The 25,513-nt window shown below is 50.4% G+C and overlaps 1 protein-coding gene across 1 annotated transcript in view; it reads right to left on the bottom strand.

Annotated features, from left to right (window-relative positions):
• The window catches only part of LOC100382765 (uncharacterized), a 30,928-nt gene that overhangs the window by 3,514 nt on the left and 1,901 nt on the right, over positions 1-25,513 (bottom strand). Inside the window, exons 7-14 of the mRNA NM_001361680.1 lie at positions 25,276-25,479; positions 22,965-23,021; positions 22,811-22,885; positions 22,648-22,719; positions 6,750-6,812; positions 6,564-6,662; positions 6,322-6,399; positions 6,060-6,128 (exon numbers count right to left, since the gene is read on the bottom strand). Coding sequence (NP_001348609.1) covers positions 6,060-6,128; positions 6,322-6,399; positions 6,564-6,662; positions 6,750-6,812; positions 22,648-22,719; positions 22,811-22,885; positions 22,965-23,021; positions 25,276-25,479 — 717 coding nt within the window. The remainder of the gene's footprint in view (positions 1-6,059; positions 6,129-6,321; positions 6,400-6,563; positions 6,663-6,749; positions 6,813-22,647; positions 22,720-22,810; positions 22,886-22,964; positions 23,022-25,275; positions 25,480-25,513) is intronic.

The raw sequence follows: 25,513 nt of genomic DNA, 5'->3' as shown, positions 1-25,513 counted from the left end.
TCGTCGCTTCACTAGTGACAACCACTGTTCTATGGAGTTTGACCCCTGGGGACTCACCATACGCCATCTTCTCACACATGTTGTGATCGCTCCCTCTGACAGCTCTGGCCCCCTCTATTCTCTTCACTTGACCTCCACTTCCCCCACCAGAGTAGCCTCATCTCCTGCTCTTACTACTACCACCACATCACATGCTCTTGCTACTACCACCACCTCCTCCACCATTTGGCACCGTCGCCTCAGGCACCCTGGACCTGACGTGATGTCCCAGCTTTCCAGCCGCTCAGACATATCCTATACCCGGGGCTCATCTGAGCGCCTCTGTCATGCTTGTCAGCTAGGCCGTCACTCCCGTCTTCCATTTTCCACTTTCACGTCCAGGGCTGTTCAGGCCTTTGATCTTGTCCATTGTGATCTCTGGACTTCTCTTGTCCTCAGCCTCTCTGGCTATAAATACTACCTGGTCATTCTGGACGACTACTCACATTTTCTTTGGACTTTCCCCCTCCGGCTGAAGTCCGACACGTTCACCACCCTCACCCACTTCTTTACCTGGGTCTCCACCCGGTTCCGTCTCCCGGTCCGTGCCCTCCAGTGTGACAATGGCAGCGAGTTCGACAACAACGCCTCTCGATCCTTCTTTCTCACCCATGGCGTCCAGTTGCGTCTCTCGTGCCCTTACACCTCTCCTCAGAATGCCCGGGCCGAACAAATCATTCGCACCACCACCAACATGATCCGCTGCCTTCTCTTCCAGACGTCCCTCCCTGCCAGCTACTAGGCAGAGGCCCTGCACACCGCCACACATCTCCTCAACCGCCTCCCCTCGAAGGCGGTGAGCCACCCCACTCCCCACTTTGCCCTGTACGGCACAGCCCCCTCCTACGACCACCTTCGCGTGTTCGGCTGTGCCTGCTATCCCAACACTTCTGCCACCGCTCCACATAAGCTTTCACCTCGCTCCACTCGTTGCCTCTTCCTCAGTTACTCCTCTGACCACAAGGGGTATCGCTTCTCATTTCTCGTCACGTCGTTTACGACGAAGCTATGTTTCCCCTTGCTGGCTCCTCCCCACCCACCGATCTTGACTCCCTCCTTGAGTCCGATCTGGTTTCCCCTCCACATCAGGCGCCCCGTCTTACACCGCTGCCCACACCACGCGCGGCCTCCTCGCCTCCGCTCGCGCCCATTCCCGCGCACGCGGCCCCGTCGACACCCCCTGCACATGCGCGGTCCCATTGACCTTGCCTGTGCCTCGCGCGGCCCCATCGACGAGCGGGACTCGCTTTGCTGACCCCGCCCTCGTCTACCGCCGCCGTGGGAGCGCTCCTCCCTCGGCGCCCACGGACCCGGGCCCCTCGACGAGCGCGGTCCGATTGGCCAACCCCGTCGTCGTCTACCATCGCCATGAGTCGGCCACACCTATGGCCCCCGCCGTCCCGGTGACTCGCTCTGAGCCGCCGGTGTACCACCCGGTCACCATTCACCGGGAACCCGGGCACATCCACCCGATGGTGACTCGACGCGCCACAGGTGTCTTTCGGCCCGTTGACAGGCTGATACTGACCGCTGATACGACCACTACTCCACCAAACGCCTCCCCGGTCCCCTCCTCTGTTCGCACCGCCCTCGCTGACCCACACTAGCGTCGGTCCATGGAAGAGTATGCGGCCCTGCTAGCCAACCACACCTGGGACCTGGTGTCGCGTCCTCCTGGCACCAATGTGGTCACCGGCAAGTAGCTCTTTCTCCACAAGCTGACTTCAGATGGCACCCTCGGCCGCTACAAGGCCCGTTAGGTCCTTCGGGCTTCACTAGCGCCTCGGAGTAGACTATGACGAGACCTTCAGCCCTGTCGTCAAGTTCGCCACCGTTCGCGCTGTCCTCACCCTCGCCGTCTCCCGGGACTGGTGGGCTGATGCTGGACGGGGTTGGTGGAGAGGTACATGGCGCTGACGTTGTCACAATAGACAAGGGTGCTCCGTGTCAGCCGACAGTGTAGCTCCTGGAGCAGCTAACGAAGCCATGCCACCTTGGCAACGCCGTTGGCCACAACGCGGTACTCGGCCTCGGCGCTGGAGCGGGAGACGACGGGTTGCCGCTTCGAAGACCAGGAGACAAGGTTGTCGCCAAGGAAAACGACGAAACCGGAAGTGGGCCGACGGGTATCAGGACAACCACCCCAATCGGCGTCAGTGTAGACGACGAGGTCGATGGTCGCAGATCGGCGAAGAAGGCCGAAGTCGGTGGTGCCTCAGAGGTACCGAAGAATTCGCTTCACAACGGTGAGATGCGGCTCCCGCGGGCGTGCATATGAAGGCACACCTACTGGACGGCGCAGGCAATGTCGGGGCGAGTGAAGACAAGGTATTGCAAAGCCCCGACAAGACTCCAGAAACGCTGAGTACAGGAGATGTCCAGACATCACAGTGGATAAGATCAAAATTGCCTACTGCTCTAGAAGAGGGGGAAGAAAAAGAAAGTCTCACATATCTACCTAACTGACAGGCATGACACAAGTGGTCAAAAGAACCCCGACTACAAGAGATGACAAAACTGATAGACAACTTTGACATCACATCACGCCCGAGATGGCCAAGGCGGCGGTGCCAAGTGATGGACGAGGTAGCAGCGGTCAGCGCATGTGGGGTGGAGGTCGAGGAAGAGGCGGCAGGCAGGCGAAGGGTATAAAGTGGCACGGGGCTGTCATAGCGGGCGAGAAGGGTCCTCATAGCAAGATCCTTCACAGACAAGCCAAAGGGGTCAAACTCCATAGAACAAGAGTTGTCAGTGGTAAATTGACGAACATAAAGAAGACTATGAATGATGTTGGGGGCAACAAGAACATTTCTGAGGCGGAAGGGGAAAGGAAGGACCGCATCACCTACTGAGGTGACGGGGATGACCGACCCATCGCCAATGACGATGGAAGACAAGAGAGAGGGATGAGGAGTGAGAGTGGAAGTACCGACGTAAGGGGTGGTGTGGTAGAAAGCACCGGAGTTAGCCACCCAATCTGAGACCGAAGTGGGCGGAGCGAGAGTCATTGTGCTAAAGGACCTAGCAAGAGACTGTGTCCCATCCGCCACCCCAAGGGCCCCACGAGTGTGCAGGGGAGGTGGGCAGTAGGGGCAGGAGACCCGGCTGGAGGCAAGGTGGTGTCAGGGTAGCCGGAAGCGCTAACAAGGGTGGAGCAGCGTAGAAGATAGGCTGAGGGGAGGCCGAGCGTGGCCCAGGAGGGCCCGCAGGCAGTGCAGGCCACATGGAGATGGAGCCAGCCCACGGGTTGTAGAAGGATGGCGAGGAGCCAGGGCCCCGAGCCGCAGGAGGACCACCGGGGCTGCCGCCGTGACCACGACTTCCATGGCGACGACGACCACCACCGTCGGAGTTGGTAGTCGGGCGGGGGCGGTGGAGGGGCGCTCTGGCGAGGGGCACCCTCCCGGAGGCAGGAGTAGGGACCCGCGGGACCTACCCTCCGGGGTTGGCGCTGTAGAGAGCTGTCACGGCGTGGGTGGTGGTGGCGGCCGCAGTCGTGAGTTCCTCGAGTAAAAGATCATCACGAACCCGAGCGAAGGACGGGAACGGGGTGATCCGCGTGAGAATGGCCCGCAGGTGCGCGTAGCGAGGACTGAGCCCGCGCAGTAGGTTGAGAACGAGTGTCTCATCCGTGACCGGGGAGCCGAGGTCACAGAGTGAGTCCGCCACGGTCTTCATCCGCCGACAATACTCAGTGACGAAGAGATCCCCCTGGACAAGCTGACAAAAAGCGGTGTCCAGGTGGAGAATCCGGACCTGGCAGTTGCCGAGGAACATGGCCTCGATAACAACCTAGGCCTATCGAGCGGTTCTCCCTGCTCGCGTATGTTGTCCTGCGTCTCGACCGTGAGGGTGCCGAGGATCCAGGTCAGGACAACGCTGTCCATCCGGGACCAGGCGTGCGTCGACACCACCGCGTCGGTGAGGACGTGGTCGTCGAGGGCGTAGCGGTGGAGGGTCAGCAGGACCTGATTGCACCAGCGAGTGTACTGGGCCGAGTCGGGGGCGAGGACGACAGAGACTAGCGCCCGAATACTGGGAAGTCCCGCCGCCTGAGCATGGAGACTAGCGATGATCGACGTGTCGGGAGCATCGTCATAGACATCATGCACGGATTAGGAGGCATCGCCATGGACACCAGCGAGCAGATGAGGGGGCCCGAGAAGCTGGCGCTCAAGGGCATCAACGGTCGCACTTTCCTGCTCCCAGGCGTGGGCGGCAGCCTGCGCACGCTGACGGGCAGCGGCGATGGCGACGGTGACGTCGGTAGTACGAGGACGTTGAGTAGTGGTGAGTGCCGACGAGTGGATGTAGACAGGAGGCGGGATGTCGAACCCCCCCCCCCCCCCCCCCGACCCCAGGCAGGGCAGGAGTGCCATGATCCGCACTCGGGTACGGGAAGTGCGAAGCCAGGAGTTCGGCACGACGGGCGGTGGTGGCGTGGGTCTTGGGTGTGGCGGCCCGCAACGTAGCCGCGTAGAGGGCAGCGAGGGACACGGGAGGTGCCGAGGGTGCGCTGCTGTTGGTGGGAAGGGAGGTGAGCGCGCCAGGAATGACGACGAGAGCACCGGTGAAGGAGTCAGCGCTGGTGGGGTCGCCAGAGAGGACGTGGGAGAGGGGGAGGTGACCTGCGATAGCAGCACTCGGAGGGAAGGGCTCGCTGGCCGCTGGCGGCGCAGGCCGGGGCATCGGCGGCGGTAAAGACAAACCCCGGTGGCCCCCATGCGCGCGGATGGGGGAGTTCGCGACCGGCCATGTTGGCGGCACACAGACAGGGTGGGGGAGAAGCGGCGGCGGGGGAGAAACCCGGTGTGGCCGAGGGGAGCAGCGCCGGCGGGGGAGAGGTCTGGTGCGGCCTGCCATGGGCGGGCGACAGACGGCGTGCCGACGGAGGAGGGAGCAACGCCGGCGGCTACAGTGGCGGCTGGGGTGGGGAAGAAATCTAAACCTAGCTGATACCATGTTAGAATAGAAACCCTAACCCTAAATGGGGTTGAATGTTGTATTTAGGATAGAGTCGATAGGCCTAAGCCCGTTACACAAGAGCCCATTACAAGGAATACACAAATACTAACAACCTCATTGCGCCCTAGTGCTCCCAAGTGGGTGATCAAGGCAATTGACAAGATTAGGCGGGGTTTTTTATGGAAAGAAAGAAAGGACATCAAAGGTGGCCATTGTCTGGTGGGATGACAACGTGTTTGCAGGCCCCGCGATCTAGGAGGGCTAGGAATTCATAATCTTGAGATGTTAGGGTGGGCACTAAACATGAGATGGCTTTGGTTGAGGAAGACTCAACCGGACCGCCCCTAGGCAGGATTGGACCTACAGATTTGCCCATGTGCGGAGGGGTTTGAACCGGCTAGACGTATTTGGAAAAACTGGGTGCCTCCTAGGTGCAAATTTTTTCTATGGCTGGCTTCTCTAAATCGTTGTAGGACTGCAGAGCGGCTGGCCCGCCGCGGTCTAGACCACCCTGAGCATTGTCCTGTGTCCTCTATGTGATCAAGAGGAAGAGACCGCTCAGCATCTCCTGGTCTCCTGCGTGTTTACTAGACAAGTTTGGTTCACGGTGCTCTCTATGATTGGGCTGCAGCAGCTCACTCCACAACAGACAGCGACCATGTTCCAAGATTGGTGGGAAAAGGCTGAATTGAGAGTACCCAAGGCAGCAAGGGATAATTTTAAGTCACTGGTTGGCTGATTGCTCTTGTGGCTTGGTGGCTCTGGAAAACGAAACACATGTGTATTCGACAGCTATGGTGCATGGCGGGAGCTACGGGGCTTAGGAGAATTTTTCCTTAGTTCACAGTTTGTTGCCGGTCTAGGTGTCAAATTTTTTTAGAATGGATTCTTTTGTATATATTCGGTTTTGGCCTCCATGAGGCGGTCTCATTTGTACTAGTCTATTTTGGACCACCATTTTCTTCTTAATATGGTGATGTGCAGTTCTCTTATGTATTTGAGAGAAAAAACGGTCAAGGAAAGTAACATCAGCAACTTGACAACAAATATTTCACCTGTCTAGAATAATGCTCTGCATCTCTTCTCATTCCAGCCATTTCAACTCTCATTTTCTGTAACTCAGCCTGCATCATAAAAATAAGGGTGCAATAATGTGCTATGTGTAAATACAAAACAATACCCTTAACAAAGCTGATCATGAAAATAAACCTTGATAGTCCTAGCTACAACTTGAAAACCAAACCATGCACATCCAGCAGCACGACAAAAATCTGAGGAAATGGTGAATCTTTAGTTGAGTTATGAAATTAATGTCACCTCCAACGATGATATCTTTGCTTCTGCCTCTCGTTGGCTTTGGCGTGCACGCTCAACTTCTTCCTGCCAAGCCTGCATCTGTTTCCGCAGCAGTAAGAGATATACACACCGCAAATAACATTTGTCAGTAGGACAACCCTGATCAGTAAGACACCTTGTGCAACAAGCACATTCCACATTAAAGACATTAAGTACAACTCAAAGTTGAGCTCTTGAAGACAAAATGATGTTTTAATTTTCACCTGAAGAACTTGATTGGCTTCTTCTGAAGGTTTTTTCTGTGTGCGGCGGTTACGAGCTTCCATCTCCTGCAGTTCTTGTTGCAATGAAGCATATTCAACCTAACATAACCAGAACATTCACAGTCAACAGGATAAACAAACCAGCTCATAACCTAATGTGCAAAACACAAGGTGAAAAGAATGTACCTCAAGCACAGCCACCTTGTGCTCCAATTCCAGCACTCTTGATGAGCTTTGATCAGCAGCTCTCTGGATGACATCAGAACAATTAAGATCAGCATTAGAGTATCATCGATTATATTAGGAAAGTATATGTTACAAATTACTTCCTCTGGTCACAATTATGTGATGTCTTAGGGTTTTATGAAGTTAATTGCTCCAAACTTTGATTGCAACTTACTTTTTATGAGTTGAGTTTGGAATTTGAAAATGATAGGAGTAGATATGCATTGAAAAGTAGTTTCATAGCCGTATAACTTCAGTATGTGTTGTAAATATACTACAACAACAAAATAGTGGGCAAAGTTGTGTTTTTAGATCATATCCATGACCAAAGTGTCAGTTATTTGTGAATGGAGGGAGTAGTTAGTAGTTACCAACATTAAAGCTGAGATCTGCATGCAATATATGAAGCAGAATGTGTATAAAAAAATATATAATTTTGGAGCATCGATGTTGGTCAGTTACATCACTTCTATTGAGATTATTTTCTTATTGTATTTATGTATATATTTTGAATCTGAACCTCTGAAATTTAAATGAGTAAAATATGTACGAAAAGTTTAAATAGCAATGGTGGACCAAGACACCAATTGTTGAATTAGTTCATGCTCAGTCTTTTTTTTCTCGAATGAGTTCATGCTCACAGGCACAGCTGCTTTTTAAGAACAACCATACCAGAAGTTTACAAATAAAGCATACAAAAATAAAACAAAATCCTTATAAAAATAATAAAACAAATAGTCCCTGAACAGGACAGACTGCAGGGATGGATGTGGATCCAGGTTGGTCACAATGTGTGCTCTGGCTGGCACACTGTTGTGAACTGTGATGCACTCGCAAGATAGTCCCGGTACTCAGCCCTCTCGTAGGAGGTTCTAGGAGTAAACCAGATCTATTCTTCTTGCTTATCTCAACTAACACCCTGCCCCTCATGTAACCCTAACTTAATAGCTAAGCAACATAACAAACCACACGTGAACAGTGGTCGCGGCTAACCTAACTATACTGACCTAGATAATGGGCTTAAGGCCCATAACATTCCATCCCTCCTTAAAAACAGCTCGTCTGCGAGCTGTAGTCAAGAAGAATTGACCCATACTAAATTAGCACTTAATGACTCAATACTAAGTCTTTTACATCTCGACTTAGTATTTTATTCACCTAGAAAAAAATTTGAACCACGTCAGTGGTCGGATCTACCGAAGGAGGACGCGTCGGCGGCCAAATCGACCGATGACGGACGCGGCTACGGTGGCGCAAAGGGCTCCCTGCGCCTGGCGAAGGTCGGTGGCACCCTCCGGTGTTGTAGCTCAGGTGACCATGCCGCGGCGGTGGCCAAGGTGGCTAACGTCGACCACAACTGCAACGACGCAGCGGATGGCTGTCTGTGGTGCAGAAGATTGATGGCCACGACGCGTAGGATTGGTAGCTGTGGCGTGAAGGGTTATCCCGCAGCAGCACCTCTACAAGTTGGGCCACCATGGTGGCCGATTGTTGTAGATTGGGCGAGCAGATCCGCGCATAGTCGGGCCACGCCTGGACCTCCACTAGCACGGAGGCGGGCTGCAGCAGTGGCACAGCCACCTCAACATAGAATGCCGCCTCCACCTCCTCCCTGGTTGTGTCGGGTTGCAGCCCATCGACCCCATCGTCCTCGACCCGGCCGCCTCCGCCCGCGCCCAGGCCGCCCTCGCTCGCGTCCAGGCAGCCCGCGGTAGAAGCAGAGGGGCTGACCCACGCCTGCTCGAGCTTGGCCAGACGAGCGTCGTGGGAATCCAAACGGGCATTGATGGCGGCGAGTTGCTCAAGGATGAGGTCCATCTTGGCGGAGTAGGTCACAAGATCGTCGTGCGAGCTGGCCATGGTGGCGATGCGCGCGTAGTGGCTCTGGTACCAATTTGTTGTGAACTGTGATGCACTCGCAAGATAGTCCCGGTACTCAGCCCTCTCGTAGGAGGTCCTAGGAGTAAACCAGATCTATTCTTCTTGCTTATCTCAACTAACACCCTGCCCCTCCTTATATAGAGAGGTAACCCTAACTTAATAGCTAAGCAACATAACAAACCCTACCTCGCCGGCACTGTTCACGCGCTACAGTAACCGCACGTGAACAGCAGCCGCGGCTAACCTAGCTATACTGACCTAGATAATGGGCTTAAGGCCCATAACGCACACCCAAAAATTCATGAAGATTACTCGGTACTAGGGAGTATGTAACTATGAATGCAGCGAGCTAAAAAACATGAAGCTCAATGGTGTCCCACTCCCATGGCCACTAAGTCAGGAAAATGACTGCAAAGACACAGAAGAAATAGGTAGTTGGCTAGCTAGCTTGCTGAAGACTGAAGCCCATGCAGATGCAGCAGTCAGAAGTACAACTGCTCTTGCACTTCAATGACATGAAACCAGGAACATATGGTGGTAAATCTTGAGTAAGGTGGAGCTGCAGCATTTGACACCAGGAATGGATGAAGCAGCGTTTCAATAGTAGTGGAGTATGGCTGAACGCCATGTGCTAACAATCCACAGAAAAGGCTTCAATTCTCTGGTCATTCTTGTGTCATGGTGGATCTGGAAGCATGGCTGGTGTTAAAGCCCTTAGAAGGCTATGGCCTTAGTTGGGGCTGCCGTAGTTGATTCTCTGGGTGTGGTTTTTTCCGGTGATGCATTAGATCTTTAGTTTTTCTGAGTTTCTTGTGTCTTCTTTCATTTTTGTTTCATTTCTGTCTTTCTTTTGTTCTCTGTTCTGTTTTTCCTTTCTTTCCCTTTTGGATGCTTTATGGCACCTTGTATTTGGTCTATTTTAGACCCTTTTTTCTTAATATAATGATGTGCAGTTCTCCTACATGTTCGAGAGAAAAATGACATGGAACCGCAAACTTCTGCTAATCCTGTTTCTTTGTTGTATGTTGCATAATCCAGCTCGGTTTATTTGTTTCCTGTTAGAATCTTTGGTGCTTAGGATCGTTTCCTAAGTCCCTAGAATACCAATCCGTGTCTAAAATACCTCGATGATGAGTAGATCCAGACATGTCATTTTCTTAGAGGATGACATGATCAAGGGAACTTAGACGGTTAGGATTAACCCTACTCCGGTTACTGTTAACCGACTAGTGTAGAGGACACATCCTAACATTTCCTTCTTAGTTGATTGATTAATTTTCTTTCTTAGCTAATTGATAGTTGTTAGAATCCCGTTTAGGGTTTGGGGTTCTCCTCGTGTAATTACTCTCTCACCTATTTGTAATGGTCCAGGCCCAGTAAACTGAACTCTATTAATACATTACCCATCCCTAAGATAGGGTTAGGGTTTCCCACAATAGTTGATTGATTAGTTTCCTTTTTTAGCTGATTGATTAGTTTTTCCTTTCTTAGCTGATTGGTTAGTTTTCTTTTGAGCCTTTGTAATTGTGTATATATAAACAGATCGATAGAATGCACCTATCACGATGTAGTTTGGCAGCATAAAAAACTAAGTGTCCTTCTAGTGATCGTGTTGTTTTGTGAGTGTTTGAGTGATTCAGGGATCATCTTCGTCGTCTCCAGCAAGGCACGCGGCGAGTAGAAGGCTACATTGTATAGGTACCTTTGAATGTATTGTTTGCTATTTCATTCTTTTGGACAGCATCTCTCCAGTACAGTTCTGATGTTTTAGACAAATTTGATGATTTCACTTTGGGCAATGGGTAGACTCATGGTTGGATCTTAAGTAAATAGTAGTAATTTCAGATAATCTATACATGTTTAAAATTTTCCCACTCTGAGCAATGTTGGACATGAGGTTTTCAAGTTATGAAATTGTTACCAATAAGTTAAATCTCTGGTGGTTGATATTAGGCCTTCTATTGTTTGCCTGCAGGAAACCAAATTGTGTTCTATTTCAGACTTAAATATTCTTTCCATTCTTGGGTCCAGGTTTAGTAATTTTGTATATAGCCCAGCTGTTGGAACCAGAGGAGTGTTGTTATCTTGGCGTGATGGGACTTTTTCTTCAGTGGCTTCAATTATCAAGCAGTTTTCTGTTTCAGTTAAATTCCACGAAGGGAATGGTGATTGCCGGTGGTTCACTGGGGTTTATGGTCCTCATCAGGACAATCTTAAGCTATCTTTCCTTCAAGAATTAAGAGAGATCAGAGATGAATGTGAGGGTCCGTGGATCATTGGTGGTGATTTTAATATGATTTTTATAGGGAGGAAGACAAGAACAATCCCAATATAAACAGGGTTATGCTGGGTGGCTTCTGTGGACTTGTTAATTCCTTGGATCTAAAGGAGGCTCCTTTGATGGGAAGGAGATATACTTGGTCCAATCAGAGGAATGATCCCACTCTTGTTAAGTTGGACCATGTATTCTGCCCAAGCAGTTGGGAGGATTTATTTCCGGATGCTTCTCTTCATAGTAATGCTACCACATGTTCAGATCATTGTCCCTTAATCCTCAAAGTCAGAGAGGTCTGCATGGGGAAGTGATGCTTCCACTTCGAGAGTTTTGGCCTAAATTCCCTGGGTTTCTGGAGGTGGTGGCTGCATCTTGGAACCTGCCAGTTCAGAGCTCCTGTCCTCTGGAAAGGGTGTCATTGAAGCTAAAAAGGCTGGCTTGTGAGTTACAGTCCTGGGGGCATAAAGAAGTGGGCAATGTGAGGGTGCAATTGGGGCTTGCCAGGGAAGTGTTGCATAAGCTGGAAATGGTGCAGGACATTAGAATTCTTTCTAGTGGGGAACTTTGGTTGCTGAAAATGTTGAACAACGATGCCTTAGCCTTGCTTCTCTTGAGAGGACTGTTGCTCGGCTGAGATCACGGATCCAGTACCTTAGAGAGGGTGATGCCAACACTAAGTTCTTCCATATGCAGGCCTGTTATCGAAAGAAAAAGAACTTCATTTCCAAACTTGAGGAAGATGGAATGGTGGCTACCAATCATGATGACATGCAGCAAATCTTAGAAGGATATTTTTCCATCTGTTGGGTGCAGATTTTCAGAGGCAATATACTATTGATTTGATGAATTGTCATAGGGCTGCAATAGATCTTAGTTCTCTGGATCAACCTTTTTCGGAAAAGGAGATAAGGGACACCTGTCAAGGGCGTCGGGCCCGAGGGTAGGAGGACCGCGGCTCCGAAGATCGTAACCGCCGTCCGTGTTGCCGACCGGGTTATGCCCCCAGGAACGGCGTTCTTCGTCAACGGGTTATGCCCCCTGTTGCCGACTAGAGAGAGAGATAGATGGAGAATGAGATAAATCTTTCTTGTCCTCTTCATGAGTGCTTACAGGGGGTATATAAGGCCATAGGCCAGGGCTACTAAAGGAAGGCCACTAATCACTCTTATTCCCTTCTAAATCTAGCCCGGACTAATAAAGGAAAGTCATCAATCACTAATCACTCTTATTCCCTTCTAAATCTAGCCTGGACTAATAAAGGAAAGCCATCAATCACTAATCACTCTTATTCCTTCTAAATCTAGCCCGGACTAATAGGAAGGCCATCAATCACTTTTATTCTTTCTAGATCTAGCCGCTAGGCCTGGCTGCCGATAAGGAATAAATGTTGGACTGCGGATAGACTTCAGAGGAAAGGATTACCTCACCCGGTGGTCTGTCCACTATGTGATCAAGAGCAGGAAACTATCTTGCACCTCTTGTGCTCTTGCAGTTTCGCTAGACAATTTTGGCATGTTATATTTTCAGCTTTGAGGATGGGTCATCTTACGCCTACTAGGGAGGCGGGCTCTTTTGTGGATTGGTGGGGCAAGGTGCATAGGAGGGTCCCCAAACATATCAGAAAAGGTTTCCATAGTCTCATTATCCTGGGGGCCTGGTGTTTATGGCTGCATCGCAATAAGGCGGTATTTGATGGTGTCAACCCGTCATTAAGCACCATTCAGAGGCTTTTCTTGGATGAGGTGGAGTGCTGGTGTTTGGCTGGTGCGAAGCAGCTCGAGAGTCTTGGGCTTCTGGCTGCTTTTGCTAGGGGGGCTAGGGCTTTTCCTAGTGCATGAGGCTGCACTGTTTTATTTTCTATTTATTTTTGCCTGTTATGGCTTTGTACTTTGGTCCATTTCGGACCTTTCTCTCTTTCAATATAATGATGCGCAGTTCTCCTGCGTGTTCGAGAAAAAAAAAGGCCTGGCTGCCTGCTGGATCAGGCACCCTGCGCGCTCAGCCGCACGTCGCGTGCCCTGTGACGCCGTGTGTACGTATTTCCGTACATTACATCTCTCCCCTCCTCGAGAGGCAGCTCGTCCTCGAGCTAAAAGAGTGGGTATGAAGCGCGGAACGTGTCCACATCCTCCCAGGTGGCCGATGCCGGAGAGGCTTCCTGCCAGCGAATGAGGACCTGCTGAACTCCCCTGAGCAGCCGCATCTTGACTGCTTGCTCTGGCTCTGGAATAACTGCGCCGTGGCGAACCGGAGGTAGAGCTGGAGGCTCTTGCGGAGGCGCGCCCTGGAACTTCTTGAGAAGCCCCACGTGGAAGACGTCGTGGAGGCGAGCTTGAGGAGGCAGGGCCAGGCAGACAGCCACGTCGTTGATGCGCTCGACGACGCGGTAAGGGCCGTAGAACCGCGGCTTCAACTTGCCAGCCGACGAGTCGGGCATGGAGGCAGTCGGGCGCTGGCGTAGACGAAGCAGCACCCACTCGCCTACCTGCACGTCGATGTCACGGTGCAGACGATCATAATGATGTTTCTGGACAGCCTGGGCCTGCTCCAGCCGGTGACGGATATCTGCCAGGAACTCCGCGCGCTCCTCCAAAGTCCTGGCCACCGCAGGCACCCGCGTTGCCCCCTGCTCGTAGGAGCGTAGTGAGGGAGGGTCGCGGCCATAGACGACGCGGAACGGCGTGTCGCGCAGGGATGACTGAAAAGCGGTGTTGAAGATATATTCCGCCCATGGGAGCCAGCGCAGCCAGTCGCGGGGTCGATCTCCCGTCAAGCACCTGAGATACATGATGATGACCTTGTTCGCCGATTCGGACTGGCCGTCTGACTGGGGATGAAATGTCGTGGTCATCTGTAGCTTGGTACCGCTTAAGCGCATCAGCTCGCTCCAGAAGTTGGAAGTGAACACCGAGTCCCGATCAGAGACGATCGACTGGGGAATGTCGTGGAGACGGACGATGTCGGAGAAGAATGCCTGCGCCACAGACTCGGCCGTGTACGGGTGCGCCAGGGGAACGAAATGTGCATACTTGCTGAAGCGGTCTATCACTGTGAAGATGACGGTCTTGCCACGGACGCGAGGCAGCGCTTCGACGAAATCCATGGCGATGTCCGTCCATACCCCTTGCGGCACCGGCAGGGGCAACAGCAAGTCGGCCGGGTGCTGATGGTCGGGCTTGTTGCGTTGGCAGACTGCACAGCCACGAATCAGATCCTGCATCACACGTTTCATGTGAGAAAAATGGAAGTCGCGCCGGAGTCGGTGCAGGGTGCGTTGTACGCCCTCATGGCCTTCCTCGTGGACAGCCACCAAGATCTCCTGGAGCAGCGGGGAGGCGGGCGGAATGTGCAGTCGGCCCGCATAGTGGACGAGGCCGTCGGTTAGCACCCAGGGCCGCGACCTGGCGCCGCTGCTGATGTTGTGCTGTAGGGCAGCGAGCGTGGGGTCGACGGTGTGTGCCTGATGGAGCCGATCTATGAAGTCGAAGCGTGGTCCGGACAAGGCCAGCACCAAGCCCTCCTCCGGTGTGTCGCGGCGTGAGAGCGCGTCCGCGACGGCATTGGTGTGTCCCGGCTTGTACTCGACGGAGAAGTCGAAGCCGAGAAGTTTGCCCACCCAGTGGTGTTGTGGTATGGTGGACAGCCTCTGATCTAGCAAGTACTTGAGGCTGTAGTGATCGGTCTTGACTTCGAAACGGCGCCCCCAGAGGTAGGGTCTCCAATGGCGGATTGCCTGGACGAGGCCGATCAGCTCCCGCTCATAGACGGCGAGAGCGCGGTGACGAGGCGCCACGGGCCGACTGAAGAAGGCCACGGGGTGGCTGTCCTGGACCAGCACTGCCCCGAAGCCGTGGGACGAAGCGTCGCATTCGACGACGAACGTCTTGGAGAAGTCCGGCATGGCGAGTACCGGGGCCGACGTGACCGCCTCCTTCAGAGCGGCGAAGGCAGCCGCCGTCTCGTCCGACCACAGGAACCCGTCCTTCTTGAGCAGGGCGGTCAGCGGCGCGGCGATTGTGCCATAGTTGTGCACGAATTTCCGGTAGTACCCGGCGAGACCGAGGAAACCGCGAACCGCGCGTGCCGACCGCGGCTGCTGCCAGTCTCGCACCGCCTGCACCTTGGCGGGGTCCATGGCGACTCCGGCCGCCGAGACGACATGTCCCAGGTACGCGACGGAGGAGGCCGCGAAAGCGCACTTAGAGCGCTTGACGAAGAGTTGGTGCTGCTGAAGCGCGCCGAAGACAGCACGCAGGTGACGAAGGTGGTCCGCCCATGTGCGGCTGTAAATCAAAATGTCGTCAAAAAACACCAGCACGAAGCGGCGGAGGAAGGGGCGCAGGACATCGTTCATCATGGCCTGGAACGTGGCGGGAGCGTTGCACAGCCCGAACGCCATGACCAGGAACTCGTAGAGGCCGTCATGTGTGCGGAACGCCGTCTTGTGCACGTCACTCGACCGCATGCGGACCTGGTGGTACCCGGAGCGCAAGTCGAGCTTGGTGAAGAAGCATGCCCCGTGGAGCTCGTCCAGCAGCTCGTCGACGACTGGGATAGGGAATGCGTCCTTGATCGTGAGCGCGTTAAGTGCCCGGTAGTCGACGCAGAAACGCCACGACCCGTCCGGCTTCTTGACGAGGAGGACCGGGGACGAGAACGCGAAGTCGCTGCGACGCACGATGCCTTGTGCGATCATCGCTGCACATTGTCGCTCCAACAGTCCAACTCATCTTTGTGGGCCGCCGGGTAACGGTACGGCTGGACCGCTACCGGCAGCGTGCCCGACTTAAGAACGATGTTGTGGTCACGCGCACGCGGCGGTGGCAGTCCCGAGGGCTCGGCGAAGAGGCCACCGAACGTGGACAGCAGCTCCTCCAGCAAGGCTTCGGGCGCCGTGATGTTGTCGAGGCGCGGTGTGCGCCGGGCGGCCACGTCCTCCCAGCAGACGGGGCGGCCATGGCGTGTGAAGGCCACGGTGCGCGTGGTGAAGTCGCACACCATCTTGCCTAGCGTGACCATCCACTGGGTGCCGAGGACGACGTCGTAGCCGGCCAGTGGCATCACGTAGAGGTCGACGCAAAAGTCCTTGCCTGCGATGGTGATCGGGGCCTGACGGAGAACACCCGGGCAGGCAATGCGCTCGCCATTCGCCACGGTGGCCGTGAGGCATGGGCTGGTCTGGACAGCAAGCCCCGTGCGTGACGCTGCGGCCTCGGCGATGAAGTTATGCGTGGAGCCAGTGTCCAGAAGGGCGGTCAGCGTCACGGCGCCCACTTGCACGCGCACCTGCATGGAGTCACAAATGGGCATACCAGCCATAGCGCGAAGGGAGAACAATGGTGCGGAGGTGTCGACGGTGTCAGCCCGCCCGGCCGAGTAGGGGGCTGAGCCGGTCCAGCTCCAGCATCCTGGCCAGGCTCATGGCTGCGGCCAGGGACTCCGGCGCGTGAACGCGGACCTGATGGCTCAGCGGCGGCAGTAGCCCACCTGTGTACAGCTGTACGCGCTGGCTTTCCTGCAGCCGGCCAGCACGCGAAAGAAGCGCCTGGAAGCGGTTGGAATATTCTTCCACCGATCCCGTGCGTCGACACTCCGTCAGCTCGAACAGCGGCGCCGATCTCAGCGCCGGTCCGAACCGGAGGTTGAGGAGTTCCTTGAAGCGACCCCAGGGCGGCGTGCCCTCATCCTCCTGGAGTTGGAGGAACCACAGCTGGGCCACGTCGTCCATGTTGTAAGACTCCATCCATACCTTTTCCTCCGGCATGGTGCGTTGATGTCGAAAGTACGACTCGCACTTGTTGATGAAGATCAGCGGGTCGGACTTGTCGTCATAGCGCGGGAACTCCATCCTCTGGAACTTCGGCGGGTGATCCGTGCGGTGCTGCCCATCTTGGTGGCCGCCGTAGTCGGCCGCGGAGGCGACCTTCTCCTGCATGATATCCATGTCGGACTGCATCTTGGACATGTTGGAGGACAGGGTCTGTAGCATCTTCATGACGTCGGCCATGGAGGGTTGAGCGTCGTCACCCATGGTGATGAACCTGGACGTAGCGGTGGACGGGGAGGTGGGGGCTGGTGGTGGTGGTGCGGCTACGGTGGCTGAAGGGCTGGGGGTGGTGTTGGGGGATCGCCGACTTCCTGATACCAGGTTGTCAAGGGCATCGGGCCCGAGGGTAGGAGGACCGCGGCTCCGAAGATCGTAACCGCCGTCCGTGTTGCCGACCGGGTTATGCCCCCAGGAACGGCGTTCTTCGTCAACGGGTTATGCCCCCTGTTGCCGACTAGAGAGAGAGATAGATGGAGAATGAGATAAATCTTTCTTGTCCTCTTCATGAGTGCTTACAGGGGGTATATAAGGCCATAGGCCAGGGCTACTAAAGGAAGGCCACTAATCACTCTTATTCCCTTCTAAATCTAGCCCGGACTAATAAAGGAAAGTCATCAATCACTAATCACTCTTATTCCCTTCTAAATCTAGCCTGGACTAATAAAGGAAAGCCATCAATCACTAATCACTCTTATTCCTTCTAAATCTAGCCCGGACTAATAGGAAGGCCATCAATCACTTTTATTCTTTCTAGATCTAGCCGCTAGGCCTAGCTGCCTGCTGGATCAGGCGCTGCCTGCTGGATCAGGCGCCCTGCGCGCTCAGCCGCGCGCCGCACGTCGCGTGCCCTGTGACGCCGTGTGTACGTATTTCCGTACATCACACACCATTGCTAGCCTTCCATCTGATAAGGCTCCCGGGCCTGGTGGTTTTACAGGGAGATTTTATAAGACATGTTGGAACATCATTAAGGTCGATCTAATGGCTGCCCTAAATTCCCTTTACTAAGGAAATGCCAGTAAGCTTGGGTTGCTAAGCTCTGCTTATCTCATTCTTCTCCCGAAGAAGGAAGATGCTATATCAGCTTGTGATTTTAGGCCTATTAGCTTGATTCATAGTTTTGCTAAGTTGACCACTAAGATTCTTGCTAATCGTTTGGGGCCCCATCTACAAGACCTGGTGGCAGCTAATCAGAGTGTGTTTGTAAGAGGAAGGTCAATCCATGATAACTTTATGTTAGTGCAACAATCGATTAAGTTTCTTCGCAATAGGAGGATCCCTGGTTTGTTGCTGAAATTGGATATTTCCAAGGCCTTTGACTCAGTCTCATGGGCGTTTCTGCTTGAGATATAATCGCATTTGGACTTTGGACCTATTTGGCATAATCTAATCTCCAACTTGTTATTCACTTCCTCTACGCAAGTGCTCTTGAATGGTTCGCCTGGTAACCATATTTCTCACCGGAGAGATCTTTGTCAGGGAGATCCTCTATCTCCCATGGTATTCGTGTTGGTTATGGATGTTCTTAGCAGCATGTTTGGTGCTGCTGAAAGTAGAGGACTGTTGCAAAGCCTGGGAGGAGCTGATGTCCGTAGTAGAGTTTCCCTTTATGCGGATGATGTGGTCCTCTTTATAAAACCAATTGAAGAAGATCTGAATTGTGCTAAAATGATATTGAATTGCTTTGGTTCAGCCTTTGGTCTGGTAACAAATCTGCACAAGAGCTGTGCCATTCCAATAAGGTGTGATGGTCAAGTTGTGCAGGCTGGATGCAATGTGTTGCAGTGAAGTCCCGCTTCTTTTCCTTGCAAGTATTTGGGGCTGCCCATCTCTGATAAGAAATTGAGGAAGAGTGATCTTATGCTGTGGATTGAGAAGATTGCAGATCGCCTCCCTAATTTGAAGGCTCGACTCCCCAATCTGGCTGGGTGAACAGCATTGGTGAAGTTTGTTCTTTCAGCCATACCAATCTATCTTCTTATTGCTATAAATATCCCTCGATAGGTAATTAAATCAATTGACAAAATTTGACGGGGGTTTCTTTGGAAAGGGAGAAAGGAGGTGAATGGTGGAAGTTGTCTTGTATCCTGGGAAATAATTACAAGGCCTCTAAGCTACGGTGGTCTTGGTGTCCCTAACTTACAATTTAAAAGCTGCGCTTTACAGGCAAAATGGTTATGGCTGGAAAAGACGGACCCGGACAGGACTTGGCATGGGTTGTCTCTTCCAGTGCAGCGGCAGGTTAGACAGTTCTTTGAGTTGTCTGTGTTTATCGTGATAGGAAATGGGGCTAATACTCTCTTCTAGTCGGATAGAAGGGTTTATGGGCATACTATCCAAGACATTGCCCCTGAGGTGGTACGGATGGTTGGCCGCAGGGCCTTTTCTTCTAGAACTGTGGCGCAGGCTCTAGATAACTGGCAGTGGGTCAGTGACATTGAAACCCCCTTTCTTTAAGAGGGATACAACAATATTTGTTGTTATGGGATACTTTGAGAGAGGTTTTGCTTTCTCAAGATGCTGATAAGCATGTATGGATGCACACATTTTGAACAATTCTCTTCAAAGTCTTGCTATAAGGCATTTTTCATGGGGTCCATTTCCTTTGAGCCATGGAAACGGTTGTGGAAGACTTGGGCTCCCCCAAAATGTAAGTTCTTTCTCTGGTTGGCAATAAAGAATAAGTGCAGGACTGCTAATAGACTTAAAAGGAGAGGGTTGCAGCACCCACTGGTCTATACTTTATGTGACCAAAGACAAGAAACAGTCCAACACCTTCTATGCACTTGCAGTTTTGCCAGGCAGTTTTGGCATGGTATCCTTTTGCCTTTGAGACAAGATCTCACCCCTGCTGCTGATGAAATATCTTTTGCTGAGTGGTGGAGAAATGTGCATAAAAGGTGCATAAGAGCAAGAGGAAAGGCTTCAATAGCCTCATAATTTTGGTGGCGTGGTGCTATGATGTTTTTGATGGAGTAAACCCTTCCTTGAGCTATGTTAAAAGTTTGTTTTTAGATGAGCTGAGTTGCTGGGATAGGGCTGGTGCTATACAACTAGCAAATCTTGGCCTAGCTGCTGCTATTAGTAGGGTCTAGGATGTTTTTTATTATGGTCTAGTTTTATATTTGCCCACTGGGCATTGTACTTTGTGTTAAGGCCCATATTGGCCCATATACCTATCTATATATATGAGAGTCCTCAAGGAAAAGATGTATTCATTCTCAATCTCCTGGTACGTAACATGGTATCGGAGCCAATTCGATCTGGTTTTTTAGCGCCCTCCTTTTTTGGCCGCCGTCGTGGCTCTCCGTCGAGCGCCGTCGCGCCTCCCCTTGGGTCGGCTCGCCTCTCCACTCAGCAACTGTCGCGGCTTCCCCTTCGGGCGCCGTCGTGGTTCTCCACCGGCGGGCGGACCCTCTCCGCCCTATCGCGGTTCTCCACCGGCGGGCGGACCCTCTCCACCTTGTCGCGCCGCCCCTACTGCTCGCACGTCCGTCGGTGGATCGTCTCTGGCAGACCATCTCTGCCCGAATCCCACCCCGGTTGTCTCCTCTCACCGGCATCTTCTGCTCTCGGTGGTTCTTGGCGTCGTCGCGTCGTTCAATCTGGAGTCCGTCCCGCCCCTGTCCTCGGTGGTTCCTGGCGTTGGCGCGTCGTCCCAGACCGACCCGCAGGCTCTGCTCCGCCCTAGATCTTGGAGATCCCCAATGTCGTCACGTCGTCAAGTCGAAGCCTTCTTCACCCGCTGATGGCTCATGTCTGCATCCAGTCTACTCTCGTCGGTTTGGATACTCTGCTCCTCCGGTCGGTTTGAATATTGTTGGGATTCCTTCTTTAGTGCTAGTGTACCATATCGCAACCTACTGCAATTCCTATCAACATCACTTTGGATGGTCAAAATTATCGTGAATGGTCCTTCTGTGTAGAAACTGCTTTACAAGGTCATGGTCTTACCTTTCATTTGATTGATGGTCCACCTAAGCCCACTGCAAATAACAGTAATGCATCTGAAATTAAGACTTGGGCTATTAATGATGGAAAAGTGATGGTTCCTATTGTTAACAGTGTCAAGCCATCCATGATTATGAGTCTTTATTCATTCAAGACTGCAAAAGCTATGTGGTCTTACTTACAGAAGCGTTATGTTCAAGATAGTGGTGCTCTTCTTCATACTCTTACGCAGAAAATACATTTAATAGAGCAGCATGATCTATCCATTGATGAGTATTATTCAACTTTTGATCGCCTGATGGGTCCTTTGATGTCTATGGTTCCTTCATGCACTGCTGATGAGTGTACTGCATATAAGTTCATTGAAAAATTCTTCACATATAGATTTGTTATGGGTCTCAGGACAAATTTTGAGGCTATTCGTACCAGATTACTTCATGGGTCTGCAAGTCTGACTAACAGAGGATTTATCTGATTTGCTTGTTGAGGAGACTCGCCTCTCATGTATGTGTGTACATGTTAGAGTGAACGCACTAACCAGTTCAACCCAAAAGCTTAAGCTGATGGAAGAAGGTAGCCAATCCAGACAGCTACCACTCCTATGGATCTTCACTTACAGCTCCATCCATCTGATGGCACACCTCTTATTGATCCTTGTCGGTACCACCATATTGTGGGAAGTCCAGTCTATCTTACTGTGACGAGACCTGACATAGCTCATGCAGTCCATATCTTGAGTCAGTCTGTGAGTACTCCAACTTCGGTGCATTAATGACATTTGCTTCGAGTCCTACGCCACTTACGAGGAACATCCACTAGGTCTTTTTTATGCTCAAAACAGTCTGCTTCATCTTTATGCTTATTCTGATGCAACATGCGCGAGTGATGTGAATGATCGCTGCTCTGTCACATGCTATTGCATTTTTCTTAGCTCCTCTCCTATTGCATGGAAATCTAAGAAACAAGTTGTTGTTTCTCGCTCCAGTACTGAAGCAGAACTTCGTGCACTCGCCACCACTACTGCAGAAATTGTTTGGCTTCGTTGGTTACTGGCTGATTTTGGCATTGTGTGTGATGGTCCTACACCTCTTATGTGTGATAATACTGGTGCTATACAGATTGCTAATGATCCAGTAAAGCATGACCTTCAAAAGCACATTGGCGTAGATGCCTTCTTTACTCGATCACATTGCCGTCAGAAGACAATTAATCTATAATATGTACCTTCAGATTTGCAACTGGCAGATTTCCTCACTAAAGCTCAAATTTGGGAGCATCATCGACTACATTTACTCAAACTCAATGTCTCTGATCCACCTTGAGTTTGAGGGGGGTGTTAAGGCCCATATTGACCCATATACATATCTATATATATGAGTCATCAGGGGAAAGATGTATTCATTCTCAATCTCCCGGTACGTAACACTTTGGTCCTTTTTGGACCTTTTTCCTCTCTTAATATAATGATGTGCAGTTCTCCTGCGCGTTCGAGAGAGAAAAAGCACAATACTGCATGTACGGTCATACAAGTTTGATGGCAGTTCTTGAATTGCCAATTCTACTACCTTTGGTCAGTGTGCAGTACTGCAGTGTGCACACCCACTGATTCATTTCTAGATCTGCCACTAACAGTCCGCACAGGAGACTTTTATCTTTGAATAATAACCATAATAAGGCATGTAAGTTATTATACATCCAGCCTTTTAAAATTTTAACTGTAATGGTTCTTGAAGACTAAAAGAACCAGACTAATGGATGAGCTTTCATTATTTCATTGTCGCAAATATTACATGGGAGCTTAATAGGAAATAAGCATTGCTTAGCATCAATGTGCTAGTTTCTGATTTGCATCCAAAAATTTAGCTGCATGACTTTAACATCCTTGCAATATAGATCATGATGATAGTTATACCTTGCAAAATTACCTGGATTCTAGCTAGAGCATTTGATGCCTCAACAGCTCGATGTTCTAATTCTACTTCTCTCTCAACAGCTGCCTGTATTGCAACAGCAAGTGACTAGAAAATAATAGAAGAAAAAACTACGGAGAATATAAAGTGCCTAAGAGACTAAACTTTGACAAATTACCATCTTTGTGGCATTATGAGAAATGCGCTCTTCTTCAGCCCTACGCTCTGCGGTAGCAAGTTCCTCCCGTAAAGCCTAAATCAAATGGTGTTTGGAGGTTATGTACCTGATCTGCATAATGGGAACTGACAGAAACCATTTTTGCCTTACTAACCTGTATAACCCTGGTTTCAGTAAGTTCCCGGTTCCTCTTGAGACCATCCATATCTTCCTGGTTCAATAGACAACAGGGTTAATATTAGAATATTTATCTTTTTTAGGACAAATGTCTATGTACTGAAGGCTATTAACTGTGTCATTAAAGGATTTTTTCCTTGAATGTGCAAGAGAGCTAAGTAATTGCATTATTTTAAGAAGTATACTTAGAGCATCTCCAAGAGTTTCCAAAGCCCACTCCCAATTTTGATTTTTTGGCAAGATTTAAACAATTCACTCTCCAACAATTCCCTATCTCAGCTCCCAATCTTTATGAGCTTAGAAAAATCGACCCAATCGCGCAGTAATATACACGGGTGTATCAATTGGCCAATCTAGAGGTGGAAGAACATGGGGAAGAATAAGGAGTAAGGATAGGGTTCCCAATGCAAATGTACAAGAGAGAAAGTATAAAAGTGATTGAGTGATTTGGAAATAGTCTGGGATTTCTGTTGCAAAATGCCTTTAGGAACGAGATTTTGGAAACGGTTGGAGACACCAACAAATGTGCTTCCAAGTTTTTTAGTCACTTGGAAAACCCACTAATATGCCAATTGTTTTTTTAGGGGTTGTTGGGGGATGCTCTTAGAGCAAGTAAAATAACAAGCTAGAGGTGATTTGAATGCTGATATGGAGGAAAGAAAAGAGATAAGGGAAAGGGGTTGTAAGTTTACAACCATCTTATACACAAGAACCAAAAAACTTTGTCAGTAAAGAAAGTGGGCCATGTATTAATAGTGAAGAGCTAACTACTATATGAGTGGGTTGCTGCAAAGTTCCATAACCAGCAGCAGGTTATATCATTAGCCTTGCTCTTAGATAGAACAAAACACTCTTCCCCCTACAGTTAAAAAATTACATGTGCAACACGAATAACCTCAGCGAAACACAGAGACATACCACGCCAAACACCAGCGCATCACATGTGCAACTCTGACACCACCATTTACTAGGGAGAACATTTTGTCAATCACTAGTCACTACATGATTTTAGTGATGAAGTCATCAAGAAAAAATATTCGCAAAAAAAAGTCGTCAAGAAAAATTAGGAGATGTACGATCGAATGCCAATAAATGACAAAATATACAAGCAACCTTATCTTCTGTAGCATTTTGAATGAATGCAAAAATATCCAGACTCACATGTCAAATCTTAGCTACTTTGGGTCACAAACATGCATAAAAATGTTATATATGGAAGTGTTCCAAAATGAAGGGTACATATGTTCAAAGCAACCATGAGATTAAGACAAGAACAAACTAAGCAATGTGCATTTAGCTCTAGAATATCAAACCCTAAAAGAGTAAATTGTTTAATAGAACAACAACAACAAACAAACAAAGCCTTTTAGATAGTGTTTGGTTCACGCACCGGTAACGTAAATCGTTTTGGGAATGGATCGCGGAGGGAGTAGGAATGGGATCAGTGATTACGTGAACTGTTTGGTTGGGCATGGAGTAGAGGGAGGAAAGCGCTTGAGCCGCGGTAGCCATGTAACGCTTGGGGAGGGAGGGTATCAAAGGTCTATACACGGGTATCAAATTACGTCGTAGCTGATTACGGCCCGACCTTAACCAAACATAACTAACGCTTTCTATTCCACTTCCTGAACAGATAACGTTACATTTTTACGAACCAAACAACACCTTAGTCCTAAGCAAGTTGGGGTAGACCAGAGTTACGAACCAAACAGCACCTTAGTCCTAAGCAAGTTGGGGTAGACCAGAGTTGAAACCCAACAGAAACCACGGGTCAAGGTTCAGACACATGGATAGTTGTTTTTCCATGCTCCTATTTAAGGCTAATTTTTCGAGTATATTCCATCCTTTCAAGTCTCCTTTTACTGCCTCTTTTCATCTCAATTTCGGTCTCCCCCCGCCTCTCTTCCCATTGTTATCGTGCCTTATGATTCTACTATGTATTGGTGCCTCGAGAGGTTTTCGTTGGACATATCCAAACTATCTCAACTGGAGACTTCATTTGCGGAGGAAGCTTGCCTTGATTTATCCCTTCTTCAGACCCCACTCAAGTGGAGGCCTCCACCATTGGGTCTGCCCATGTTCTAATAGGTTGTTTACTAGAACATATAAACCAATAAAATTACTAAAGATAAGATTAAATGAAACCTTAAAAGTGTCTATAGAAACACATACTACTGATGGTAGGGTGATAAGCTACACACCATAGTTCCCTTAGGCCTTAGGTACTAGTTACAGAATGCTTATATAGAAGAAATAACAAAGAGGGAGTAATATAAGATAAATGAAACCTCTAAAGAAGCAAGCTTTTCTTCTGAAGCTGCTGCTCTTTTCTTCCAAGAGTCCAATGATTTGACAAGAGATTCAATCTCTGCATTTTTTGCAGTCAAAGCATCAACCATATTCGATTCGGCTCTTGAACCTTCTACTCTGGACATTGATAGTTCTTGTTGTAGTTGCTTTATGTGAGCTTCATGCGAGGTAGATTTCTCTCTCTAGCATGTTGTATAGCATTAATGTATATTAGAA

Source organism: Zea mays, chromosome 3, assembly GCF_902167145.1.
Source record: "Zea mays cultivar B73 chromosome 3, Zm-B73-REFERENCE-NAM-5.0, whole genome shotgun sequence".
Taxonomy (NCBI): domain Eukaryota; kingdom Viridiplantae; phylum Streptophyta; class Magnoliopsida; order Poales; family Poaceae; genus Zea; species Zea mays.
Note: the sequence above shows the minus strand (reverse complement) of the source record. Positions and strands in the feature narration are given on the sequence as shown.